General features: G+C 38.7%; 1 protein-coding gene across 5 annotated transcripts in view; it reads left to right on the forward strand.

Moving 5' to 3' along the window:
- Positions 1–12,872, forward strand: part of DCLK2 (doublecortin like kinase 2) — a 90,003-nt gene that overhangs the window by 48,247 nt on the left and 28,884 nt on the right. For 3 of the 5 annotated variants that reach the window (XR_012633620.1, XM_074905918.1, XM_074905921.1), the window contains exons 5-6: positions 554–598; positions 4,271–4,365. Coding sequence is in view for 3 of the 5 variants with exons in the window: in XM_074905918.1 (XP_074762019.1) it covers positions 554–598; positions 4,271–4,365 (140 nt within the window). In the remaining 2 variants the exon portion in view is untranslated. The remainder of the gene's footprint in view (positions 1–553; positions 599–4,270; positions 4,366–12,872) is intronic. The other 2 variants (XR_012633621.1, XM_074905920.1) reach the window with 1 other exon arrangement.

The following is a 12,872-nucleotide window of genomic DNA, read 5'->3' on the forward strand; positions in this document are numbered from 1 at the left end:
AGCTCCTGTGCCTGTATTCAAAACTGCAACATGTTCCGTATTCTCATTTCCACATCAATATTTGTCTTACTTAACTGATGTTGGTTGAAGTAATTTTATGTCTTTGGGTTGTTTCGAAGTGGAATATATATATATATATATAATTTGTTTATAAAGGTTGAATATTTAACTGAAAAGCTTCCAAGAAGGATCACAGTAGCAAGAAAAATGTAGCATAAATGGCAAGTTTCACAGCTGATCTCCATCTCATGCAATCCTTTTAACTCCAGTGAGATTGCATGGGATATCTTTCAACAGTGAATTTTATGCAAAGTCCTCAGAAATCAGTGCTGTCGTTTCCTTACTTATTTGTAGTTAGACACCCCTTTGATGAGGTTAATTTGAAAAATTTATTCAAAGTGTCTGGTATTTATCCTTCTATTTACTTGCCATTTTTTCTCATGTAATCTTTACTTATCTCTATTTACCCTTCTTCCTTTCATCCATGTTCAGAGCTGTTTAATAACTTCTTTCCTTAATGTCTTTTTCCTTTGTGTCAAATATATGAGTACAGTAAAGAGGGGTGGCCACTACTCCAGTGCTTCAGCAAAATCCCCAGGTGAGCCATTACTATTATGGCTGTATATCACTAGTGTGTCTCCTCCCTCTCCATTTATCTGTATACTTTTTGCTGTACTTGTGAATATTTTCAAGCTTGGAACACATGTTTTGCATTTGGTGAACCAGAGACATAATTGATGTGGGTGTTTTGTTGAAGTAGACTGTTTGAGTGAAATAATATAAATGATGCTTTATAGTTGTTGGACATCTGTGAATGGTGTCACAGTTAAATTTGTAAAGGTATAATTTTGACTACAAGTAGAGGAGTATTCTGAGGAGCAATACATTTGTATGTGTATTCTAAAGCATATTATAATAGAAAATTTCAGCCAGCACAAAAAGACAGGGTTAAGAGTTGCTGAAAAAAGTGCAAAAACACGTGTCGTAATTTTTAATTTTATTTTCAATTTCTTACCTTCCTTTGTTTTCCTGTGATATTTCAGCCTAAATTCTAAAACACCAAGAAACCTCTTTGAACTTTCAGTTGAAAGTATCTCTCAAACAAGTAACATGGTTTTGATTAGCAAAGTTGAGACTTTGGACCATACCAGAAGTTAACAGTTTAAAAGGTATTCATAGGTTTTTTCAGTTTTCAACATTCCAATAAGCTAAAGAAATGTAGCCTAATACATACTACTTAAAGAACAACAGAGAAGTTTGGTTTTTCTGTATATTCAGGCTGCTATATGTGTCAAAAGAAACTTCAAAAGGTCTTATACCTAGAAAATAGATAAGGTAAGTCTTTCATATATGTGAAATAATCAGCAAGTCAATAGGAGCGGACAAGTTTGTGACAAAAATGAATACAAATTGCTTTTGTGTTTTTTTGAGGTTAAAAAAAAAAGAAAAAAAAGTGTTACTGAAATAGCAGTGTCATGATTTAACCCCAGCTGGCAACTAAGCACCACGCTGCCCCCACTCTCCAGCAGCATGAGAAGAGAGAATTGAAAGTGTAAAAGTGAGAATAATTGAAATAATAATAATGGTAACAAAAAGGAGAGTAACAGAAAGAGAGAAATAAAACACAAGAAAGACAAGTGATGCAAAGGGACACATTTGCTCACCACAAACTGATGAATGCCCAGCCAGTCCCCGAGCAGCGGTCCCCCCACCAACCTTCCCCCCTAGTTTTATTGCTGAGCATGATGGCACATGGTCTGGGATATCCCTTGGGTCAGTTGGGGTCAGCTGTTCCTTCTCTCTCTCCTCCCAACATCTTGCACCCCCAGCCCACTCGCTGGCAGGGTGGTATGAGGATCAGGAAGGGCCTTGACTCTGGGTAAGCACTGCTCAGCAGTAACTAAAACATCCCTGTGTTACCAACACTGGTTCCAGCACAAATCCAAAACTTAGCCCTGTCCTAGCTACTGTGAAGAAAATGACCCCAGCCAAGACCAGCACAAGCAGTTGGCTGACTCCCTCCAGATGCGAGATTTTTACATCTGTGCAGGGCCAGTTCCAGCTTTGCCTCTCGTTGCAGTTGTGTACCACCTCACCTGCAGTGGATCTCAGAAGGCACTGGCAAAGCTGGAGCTACAGGCGGCTCTTTTAAATAGGATCCTCGGCAGAACATACCTTGTGTTGTAGAATCAGAGAAGGGCACAAGTTGGAAGGGACCTTTGGTCATCATCTAGTTGTACCCCAGGCTCAGAACACCACCCCTGTCCACCACTTGTATCTAAGATATTAGGAAAGAGCTGGAGTACTGCCAGAGTAAGCTGCGATGTCCTTCCTTAGACAGTTAAGAGAAGGAAGAAGATTATTTGAACCAACCAATTTCACAGGTGCAGTTTAGTGGTTCTGTCAGTGCTTAAAAGGATGATAGCGACTCGGAGACAGATAAGGATATCTTACAGCGTAGGCCTGAATGGTTATGTTCAGGAAATAGTGACCTTTCTGTGAGCTGTGGAAAAAGAATTTGTGAATAAACATTTTTTTTTTTCCTTCTGTAGTAATAGTTGGTCATTTGGAAGCAAATTCTTCTACTGAAGTATCTCATTTTTGGTCATGAACTTTAGAGCTCTTTTTTTCTAAAAGTTTGAGCAAATTGGTTATGTGAGAAGCAGAAAACAGTAAGATATCATTCACTAGCCATTTCCGTTGCCATATTTGCAAATTCTTTACAAAACAAGGATGCATTGATACACCAGGTTTCAAGGTTATCTAAAAGAAAGTGGTGAAGTTTGCAGGAGGGATGTATGCTCTTAAAAAACCACTTAAATAATTCGCCTATTGTTCTTACAGGCAACCCTTGTTAATGTCAAGACAAAAATCTCCTAAACGTTCTTAATACTTCTAGTAGAAGAGACTGAGCTCTTAGTCCTGTAACAGATCTGGGAAAGTAAATCCAAGTTATCAGACCTCAAGGCAGATTTATTCTGTAACTAAATGCTAATTAGTCACACATCAGAGAAAGAGATTTTTGTGAAAAACAAATTTGTGGAAGTCGCAGTGCAGTCAGCCTGGCCTCCTGGCAGATGGACTGCCCAGGTTGTAAAAATAGTGCTTGGAAGGCATCTTCAGCAGAGAATGCTAGGGCACTACGTTAATAGACACTTGTGAAATAAATCCAGTAGTGCAGTTCAAGAAGTGATGTGCAACCTGTGACAGACCCCTGAATATGCAAAGGATATGTGCAGGTGTAACCGTTACTTACTTTGAAGCTAAGTTTCTATTTGCCAGGGTTGCTTTTCTCTTTCTGAAAAACAAAACAAAAAATCTTCACCGTGAATCACCTATGAAACCTTTATAGCTCTTAAATTTCTGCCTGGGATGTTCCTTTCCCAGGAAAAATGAGGTCTAGGTAGAGAGGAAATAATGTTGCATCATATAAGGTGCATCACATCTGTGTATGATGAACAGTGTGCTATTCTGCCTGCATAACAAAATTCATCAGTTTGGGGTTTTTTAAAAAAAAACCAAAACAAGGACTGACCTAAGTTATGTTCAAATCACCGGAGTTATAACATACGTTGTATCAGGTCTCTCTGGAAAACTTAAAATGAGCGAACTCTTGAAGTCAAGAGGGAGGATATTGTGTTTTCACAGACACTTGAACTTCTTGGAAATTTAGAAATAACCTGCTAGCTTTTACCTTGACAGGTTTTTTTTCCCTTAGATCAATGTTTTTCTGAACTACTACTTAAGTTATTTATCGTACAAACAGTTCATACTTCTTGTTTGTTTGTTTTGCATGGAAAGAGCAAACAAACCAACTTGTGTTCTGTGAAACATTCTACCTAGAAAGCAACATGTTGATCTGAAAAGGAGAGATGGAGGGCCAAATCAAAACTTTCCTTTATGAAAACTTTCTTTCTCCATATTTTGTTGTGTGATATCACAATAAATGATATAATTTTAAAAGGCTGTGGCTATTATTTGTCCAAAGCTCTTGCACTGGCAAAGGACAGAATAGGCCTTTTCAATCTCCAGAATGACAATCCAATATTTGTGTCTTTTCTTGATCCGATATCCAGCCATGTGAGTTTTGAGGAAACAGTTCTGTGGCGTACAAGTGTATAATTTATTCCTAAATGCCGAGGAGTCTGTTTTGTATGTGGGCTTGAGTAATAACTTGTCAGAGAGGTATGTTATGTTTAAAAGCAAGCTAGGGGTTTTGACTTTTATTCATACTTCTTTTCAATTTTTTTGCTTTTATTGCTTTGCCCAGTTAATGGAACCCCGAGCAGTCAATTATCCACCCCAAAATCTACAAAGTCCTCCAGTTCTTCACCAACAAGCCCAGGCAGCTTTCGTGGACTCAAGGTAAGTGCAAGAACCACGAAAACCCCTAAATTCCATTTTTTGTTGAATGATGTATTACAATGATGCTGAAGAAGAAGAAAAAAACCCCCAAAAAACCCCAAATAAAAAACCCCCAAAAAACCCAGAACAAAATTAGTTATAATTCTATAGGGCATCCTTGCTAGTATGACTTTTTAGCTGAAGTAGAGATCTGAAGTAAGATTTTTGTATTTTCTCTTTGGTTGGCAGAATAGGATTCTCGGTTCAGGAAAGGTGGAGGGTGATGGTGGCTTGAATATGCCAATTTGTCCTCCAAATTTTTCATTATTTCATGGACTGTAGAAAACCCTGCAAGTAACTTATATTCCCTCAGCCTATATAAATATAGTGTCCTCTTTTGATACCTTACAGTCTTGTAGCATTGCCCAAAATTTCCTCTGCAGCACCCGTCTTCATCTGTGGCATGCAGTTTTACCCCTTAAGAGAGTCTCCTGCCTGAAAGCCTGTGAGGTGTTTCTTCGGGAGCAGCCTGATGTCTGGCAGATTTTTCTCTGTGTTGCACCAAGAGAATTCTCTTCCTCCGCCACTTAAAAATTGGTAACATTTACTGTTCTCAGAGGCTGCTCTATGCCTTTTACTCAGTAAAATAAAAGGCGCAGTCTGGAGCACAGTTGAGCATCTTACTGCTGCATTTGTGCAGCTGTCCTTTCAAGGGGAATTTTCTTATGAAATCATCAATTGCAGCCTTTCTGAAAGCACACTAGATGGTTCGCACTGATTATTCTGATCAAGTAATAGCTCCCATTAGTGAACACAACAAGTTGTGAAGAGGCTGCATAATTCTGTGGAAAACTGTTTTCTGAATTAAGGGACTGGCTAAAGGACGTGATTTGAATAGTATTTAGATTTGGGTTTTGACATGCTAATTGTTACCAAGTCTTTGTCTGGTTTGCAAGGCCTATGGCACTGGTTTCTGCCAGGCTTCTGTGATAATTCTAAGAAAAGATTTTGATTTATGTATTTAATTCTAGTATACTTTCAGCTGTTTGGTTCACTGAGGCCCTTCAGTGTTGATCTCTGCCTTTATGTTGTTGAGCTGTACCATCCCATAGCTTCTCTTTGTCCGAAGCAACATAGATTGGCCTTTCCCCTATAAAGCATTTTCAAGAGCAGTTAAGTTCTGACGTTGAAAATCAGAACTGTGTGTCTTAAAATTTGTCTGGACAGCCCTGATGTAGAACTTACGTTGAGGATACCATTGGACTCAAGGCTCTCAGCTCGTCTGTACTATATTTAATGAATGCTCTTTTGTCTGTTTTTAATGAAACTACAAGTTTAGAAACTAGATAATTTGGTTCATTTTTCCCCACACTGTCTTGTCTGCTTTTGGCCAATTAAAGCTCCATTAAGGCAGAGATAATTCTGATAGTAACAAGCAATTTTCAGTAAAGTGGACATGTCCTCTTTCCCCTTCACTCTCCATTTCACTGAAGCAGGCCGTTGTACTTTTTCATTTTGGAATTTAATTGATGCTGGATACTAATGGGTTTTCATGTCAAATAATTCTTCCCTATATGACCAGAGAAGGCAGCAAAAACAAATTAATCATTTCAGACCTGCCGTGTTACTGAAGTAGTGAGTACCTTTTGGTTTATTCCATTAGGACACATCTGTGCAGTAGGAGGATCCCAGCTGTGCTCCTGAGACGAAAGATAGGGAAAGTTGTCTGGTGAATCTCCAGATAAATTCCAAAAGGATCAAGGGCACTGTGCAGTGACCCTTGTTTCTTGATTATGTTCTAATAGTAATGACTGTTTTGGTGAAGTATCAACATAAAACCAGTAACTGAGAGGCATGGTTTTATGCAAAACCAGATTCTCTTAAGAAACCCATTATTATTATTATTGTAGGATTGATCTTGGCCACTCTGCCGAGGAAAACAGAAGGAAAGCAGGGGCCTAGTCTATTATTTCAAGGTTACTGCTTTTCCCTATTGATAATTCCTTGTTGCTAAGATTGTGTTGGTGTGCAGACAAGTAGTCTGTCTTCCTGTGCTTGTACAAAAAAGGTGCCGTGACTACAGCTGAATAAAATGTAGATATAAATACCGTGGCAGACAGTGAAAGAATAAAGTACATTTCTGAGTTTTCTGTCTTTGGAAAAACAAGGCTGGTTTGTTGTGCTGAAATCATACATGTTTGATTTTTTAGCGCACGAAAGAGTAACACTTAATAATGGTTTTATATGCGCTTGGAGCAGCAGGAAAAGGGAACAAATCACGGTTGATGCTTCTGTTTCCTGTAGAGAGCAGACCATTGGAGCAGCTGCACAAGGACTGTACTGTAAAAACTGTGTTGTTTAATAAATGTATTTGACTACAGATTAGAACCTAGCTAAGCTTTTTGAACTTTGAGCTTAAGTGATAATGGCAGTCATCAAGGCAGTGAACTCGCAAAAGATACTGATTGCAACAGCAATATTTCCTCAGTCTCAGACATCAAGTCTTGTATGGTATTCTCCGAATAGCACCTTTCCTTTAAAGTGAGGCCTCTTTAGTCCCTAAGGATTCCTTCTGCTTCACAACAATTTATAAGCAGAAGTGGAGAAAAGTCCTTGCAGGAAAAACTCGTGAACAGTCTTTAAAGAAAAGGGCTTTCCTTCTGTCCTTTTCAGCTCTTCCATCCGGAGTGCCCTTGTGCTATTAATTGTTCAGTACATACAGTAAGCCAGTTTGCTGTCCAACATCCCAATCTAGCAGAATAGTTTTTAAAAAATCGTACTGGCGCCTGAAATTATATTGAAGGAAGGAATTTATGCTATAGCTTGATGATAGTAAACAGTACAGAATTTCCCCACAACCCCAGATAAATGAATTTATTCCAGTAAGTGACAAATAGAGATACCATGCACCCAACTGCATGCGACTAGGTATTCTTGTTAAAGTTGTTTATTTTTAATGTCACAGTTTTGGCCTGTAACTAAGCATTTCACTTTGCAGAGGATTTGCTTAAAGGTGAAGATTTAGATATAAAAGTTAACAAGTATGGGCGTGCAGCAAATTACTGCTCTGTACAATACACTTTTTTGAATAAATGTGGCGAGCTTCTTGTATTTCTGTTCACTTTTCCACAGAGATTAAAACTGTGTGGATTAAGAAATGGTAATAGTGCATTAGGTAGCACAGGACAGCTGATGAGAGGAGTCCTTTTGCTGTTCTGCAGGCAGGTGACAATTGAAAGGTTTAACCTTTTTCTGTGGTTCTAAGTGTGTGTTTATTAACACCCAAATATGTGATGCTCTTAGGGGTACTTGGACTCTTATTTCTTCCAGTACCTCTGTTGCTATGCACGCTCTGTACCATAAAAATCATCCAGAGGCTACATTAAATAGGATGTTTTGGAAAGTGGTGTCATAACTTCCTTGGATGTGTTTTATTGTCTTCTCTTGAAATTAAGTACCACAAAGTCTTGTGATCTTTTAAAATGAAAATAAAACAAGACAATAGAGTAAAATAGAGTAAAATCTGTGGACGTTGAGGCCGTTCTTAGAATCCCAATTATGCTAAATAGCATTGTGTTTGAATTTGTCTCAATATTGCTTTTTCAACTGATTGACCAAAAGACCAAGGTGAAAGGGCATTAAAACCTGATCCAACAAATAAGTACTTGCTTAACTTTAAGCTATTGTGTAGCCCCTTTTACTTCAACGGGGTTGTTAATGTACTTAGACATGTGCTTAAGTGATTTGAAAGATTAGTGCCTATCTTCAATCAGGGTTTTATTCTCTTCGGTGTTGTCCACATGTGCTTCTTTTAGCAGTTACATGTTACAAATATGTACATGCAATTATCCAACCTAGTGACACAGGTGTGATAGCAGTTCTTAGATAAATTCTTTAACTGCTGCTTTTGTTGAATTTACAGTTCAGCATCTTTCTTGTTCATACACTGAAAAAAAGAATTGTCTGATTTGTGCTGGTAGGGAAACTGAGGTGTTGCACTTAGTGTCAGGTCTGTTCACCATTGTCAGCCGTTTGCTAAATGCTTTACACAATGTGATGCAACTCGGTCTCTTTAGGAAAAGGTTAAATCTTTATGTGGTTCTTCAGGGTTTCCAGAGTAGTGCAACAAAACCCATGACACTTTATATGTGCCGTATCATGTATACTCAAATTAATGGCCACAAAATCACTACGTTCTAATTGGCCATTGTGTTGTTACATGTCTCAGTATGGTTGGGTAACTAGTAGTTTAGTTTAAGTATCACTTGAAAAAGACAAAGTTTCAGTCTTATATATTATGTTACTAATAACTGTTATAATAATAAATACTAAGAGTATCTCACTGGAAATACTGATTATATAACTAAAATTTCATTTGTATCTTTTAGCCCTTTCTTACTGCAGTCTTTCAGGATGGATTACAGCGACACTATGAAAGTGTCCCCAGATTTCAGAGAATACTTCTGCAAACAGTTAATTCACCATTTCACTGAAATATTCATAGTCTACAGTTAGATTCATCACCAGTTTGAATGTTTTCATAAAGGCAGAGAAAGCTTCTTTGAGAACATCCTTTGAGGAGTTTTTCTGAAGGTATGAGAGTTCCCATTCTCTTCTTAGCCTTCAGATGAAAGATGACCACAGCAATGCCAGATCAGAACTGAAGCAAAGGTTTCCGCTGACATTTGTGTCACGAGCAGTTAATCTAATCCTGAGTGCAAAGTTTTCTCAGCTAAGATACCGTTCCACTTCAAGAGAAAACGGGTTTATATCTGTGGATCCCTCCTCACACTCTCACAAGACAAAAAATGAACTCTCACTACATGTGTAGTTGTCTGGAATTACCTTCTTATGTCTCTGCACATTTCTATTTTAAATACAAGCACTACATTTACATTTTTTCAGGTATATGGTTGGTAACATTTTGACTCAAAGATTTATTGTTGCTACCGGACCAGTAAATATAGCTCCATTAAAATGACTGTCAAGCTGCTGGTTTTTCATTCCCAGATCACAGATTTATGCTCTGATGCAGATTTGAAGGGAATCGTGGGCCAGTCCCTCCCTGCTACTTACACATCACCTTGTATTTGTATACCTAGTTCAGTTCAGGCTCTTGGACTCTGTGATGTTTTAAAGGCTTTTATGGTTTTTGTTTGTTAGTTTGTTTTGGGGTTTTTTTGTGTGCTTTTAATTTCTTATTAACTTAAAAGTAAACCCCCTGATACACACAGTGTCTGGCAGGATGCTGCTGTCTGTCACATTATACACTGGATACTTCAGATAGACAGCGAAAAAAAAAAATCCTACAGTGCAAAGTATAAAATACAGGTTTTAATGGGTTGGATATTAGTAGAGGTGAAAGGAAGACTCCTAAATATCTCTTCCTTAGTTGATGTGTCAAAGTGTCATGTTGGATACTAAAGTAGGTGTGTTAAGCCTATGGATATGACTAACATAATGTGTTTCTCACCAAACCACATGTCCCGTTGATAAATCTGGTGACTTAAGTCACAGCTGGTCTGTATAAAATAATATAAAACATAAACGTGTTTAGATGTTTTTGTGAAGCTGGAAGAATGGTTATTTCACAAAAAATTGTTCAGCGTATGAAGAAAAGACAACAGTTGGGCAGGTTTTTTTCAGCTCAGTACCTTTTATAACTTTTTACAGCATCTTTAATTAGTCTGTAAAGTGATATGCAACCAGTTTTGAGAACTGTGTGTTCAAGCAAGATATTCTCAGTATCTTTAACAACTATGCTGTGTTGTGCCTTTGGCTCTGAATGCCCTGTTGAAACACAAATTACCTGCAAGGAGACAATTTGAGGGAAGTAAAAGCAATAATTGTTGTGTTCTGTATTGCAGCAATGTTCAAATGCAGCAGGAGTGACTGTGGGTGTAAGATGTTCTTGGCCAGTAGCATCCACAGTCTGAGGCGATTGTTTATTCAAAGGGCTGGGTAGCCATTGCTGCTCTAAATTACTCCGTGAGCTTTTAAAAACGAAGAATCAAATTCTGCCTCAGGTTGTCTAGGGCTTGCATGGGTATGTGAGAGGGTGGGTTTAAGACCTTGCACTCTGAATTGACCACATATAAGGGGAACTGTATTGGAAGAGAGCAAGAGTGCTGTGTGGACCTGAGTAGAGGAGGAAGAATTGTTGCAAAACCTGCTCTGCAGTGTGATTGGAGATGCCATCCCTATTCACTAGCGTAGTGTCTAAGCAACGTTCATCCTTTTCTCCTCTTGCTATGTCAGGAATGGCTAGTGAACCAGCCAAGTCTACCTGCACATCTAAAATCTTTACTTCACCGTCAAAATACTTGCAGCTGTTGGGACACCAACAGTACAAGTTAGTCTAAAATATTACATGTTACTGAGTAGTTAAATGATTAGAAAATCACTTTAATAATAAAAATCACTTTATTCCATGTCACTTATTGTCAATTCCTACCTCCTCCCCATCTTTTCTGGCTCGTCAGGCACCTCACAGACATCTTAAGAGTTTATTTCTACTGTGCTCTGGCACACTAGGGAAAGACTAGACTGATTTTGCTGCTGAGGAACTGAGACACAGGCCTACAGCACCCAAATTACCCACAGTCTCTGTTGTAGAGTGAATTCAGCCTCGTGTCTAGAGCCATGAGGCGAATTAGTGTCAGAGCCAAGGTTAAACCTGCCATTTCAGAGTCTGATCTAGCACCTTAGCCACAGCAGCAGCATTAGATTTTTTTCCTTTTCCTATTCCGTTTAGAGCTTTTTCCTGTTGCTATTTGCTTCCTTCTTGTAGATGGTGTGGTAAGAAGGAACGTGCCCAGTCATGCTCTGACTGGATTACAAGGATGAAGGAAGTTGGAAATGTGGGCTAGATATTCCCATGTCTTGTCGCTCACTGACAACCCAAAATAGATTTCTAATATTTTTGGCTGGTGACTAATACTTTGCAGTGTTCTGTTACGTTATCTCTGCTTCGTGCTTGAAGAAAACATGACTGGTTGGTTAGGATACTGACTCGGATTTTGCACAGATGTCATTTAACCCAAAAGTCCTTGTTCCTGATCCTTGTTAAATAAACGGGTGACTCAGGCAGGCAGCAGCACTGCCATTGCCTGGTTTTAAGTTATTAGCAGGGAGCAGAGCAGTAGCTGACTGGTTGCTGTTTGATGCTACTTCTGTGCCAAATGCTAGTAAACATCATTGTTTTAGAGGCTCTGCAAAATCAAGTTGTACAACTTCTCGTTACTCTACCTTTAGCTGATTTGGCAGCTCAGCTGCCACCAGAAACTTAAGCATTCATTAGCATTTCATGAGCCTTTAGACAATATCCCTATCTGTCAGTTCAGTTCTTTCATTGACAATAGTGTTAATGATTTAAAATATTCAGCAGTGTAACCAGACAATGTCAGCTAAAACGGAAAATGCTGCATTTGCATTCCTGGTGTCATGCAAAGCCATTTCAACAGACACTGAGCTTAAGGCAGAGAAGCATTTTAATCCTTTATGTGGTGAGTGGGAGAACTACTATAATAGCCCATGAAGAAAACAAGATGTGGAACTTCACAGAACAGCAAGAAATGTTACATAGAGGAGGGGGAATGACCTAAAATATGTTTTTGTTTCATAGAGCATCCCTATACTTAACTGTAATGGGAGAGCTTATATAAAACAGCGTGCATGGAACATCCATGGCATTCATTCCTGTGCCTCCACCCCTTTATAAAATAAAAATTGATTGTTGTGTATGTCCCTGGACAGTAGGACAGGATGACTTTGAATAGAATTATGAAGATTCAGATGGAGAATCAGTTAAGTTATTAGTGCAGCAGTAGTTCTCTTCTTCCTTCAAAATAATTTAGATTTTTGGTTTTTTAGGCCGTATCAGTTACTAAAACTGGATCTACATCAGGGCGTATATCAGACATCTGATTTGAAATCTTCACATCTGCAATAACCTAAAATATATATTGCTAGATTACCAAGGAAATCTGACTATTGTAGATGTACCCGGCCACCTGTGCCAAAATTCTCTGTCAATGAAAACTAGTAGGGCCACGCAAGGATTTGTGCCTTACCTTGCTAGTATGCTTCAGTGCTAACCTGACAGAATTCAGTTTGGGAAACCTCAGACACATGCTTGCTGCCCTGGCCACGAGTAGCTGTCCGGAGAGGGCTCTCTGTCACGCAGAGTGTCTGGGAATCACCTCGTTGGGTAGAGTGAGGAGGGAACATTGCCTCCACACACACACAAGGGCTCTATAACACTTAGATGGGGCTTGGTGCAGCTGGAGGGAATTTTCTTTGCTGTTTACTGAAACCTGTTCAAGTATTTATCTATATCAGGGCTGAAAAATTGGTGCAAGTGACAACGATGTGTGATGATGATGAACCATGAGAAAGCAAGAATAAAAATAAGATGGGAGTAGAAAAGTAAACTGACTCCGTATAGCTGTTTTTAGGGCAGTGTTTTTTTAACTTGGCTGTATTTTTGTCTGGCTCCTTCTTGTGATTACTTTACCATCAGAAATAAT

The sequence above is a fragment of the Athene noctua genome, chromosome 4 (genome assembly GCF_965140245.1).
Source record: "Athene noctua chromosome 4, bAthNoc1.hap1.1, whole genome shotgun sequence".
In the NCBI taxonomy this organism is placed as follows: domain Eukaryota; kingdom Metazoa; phylum Chordata; class Aves; order Strigiformes; family Strigidae; genus Athene; species Athene noctua.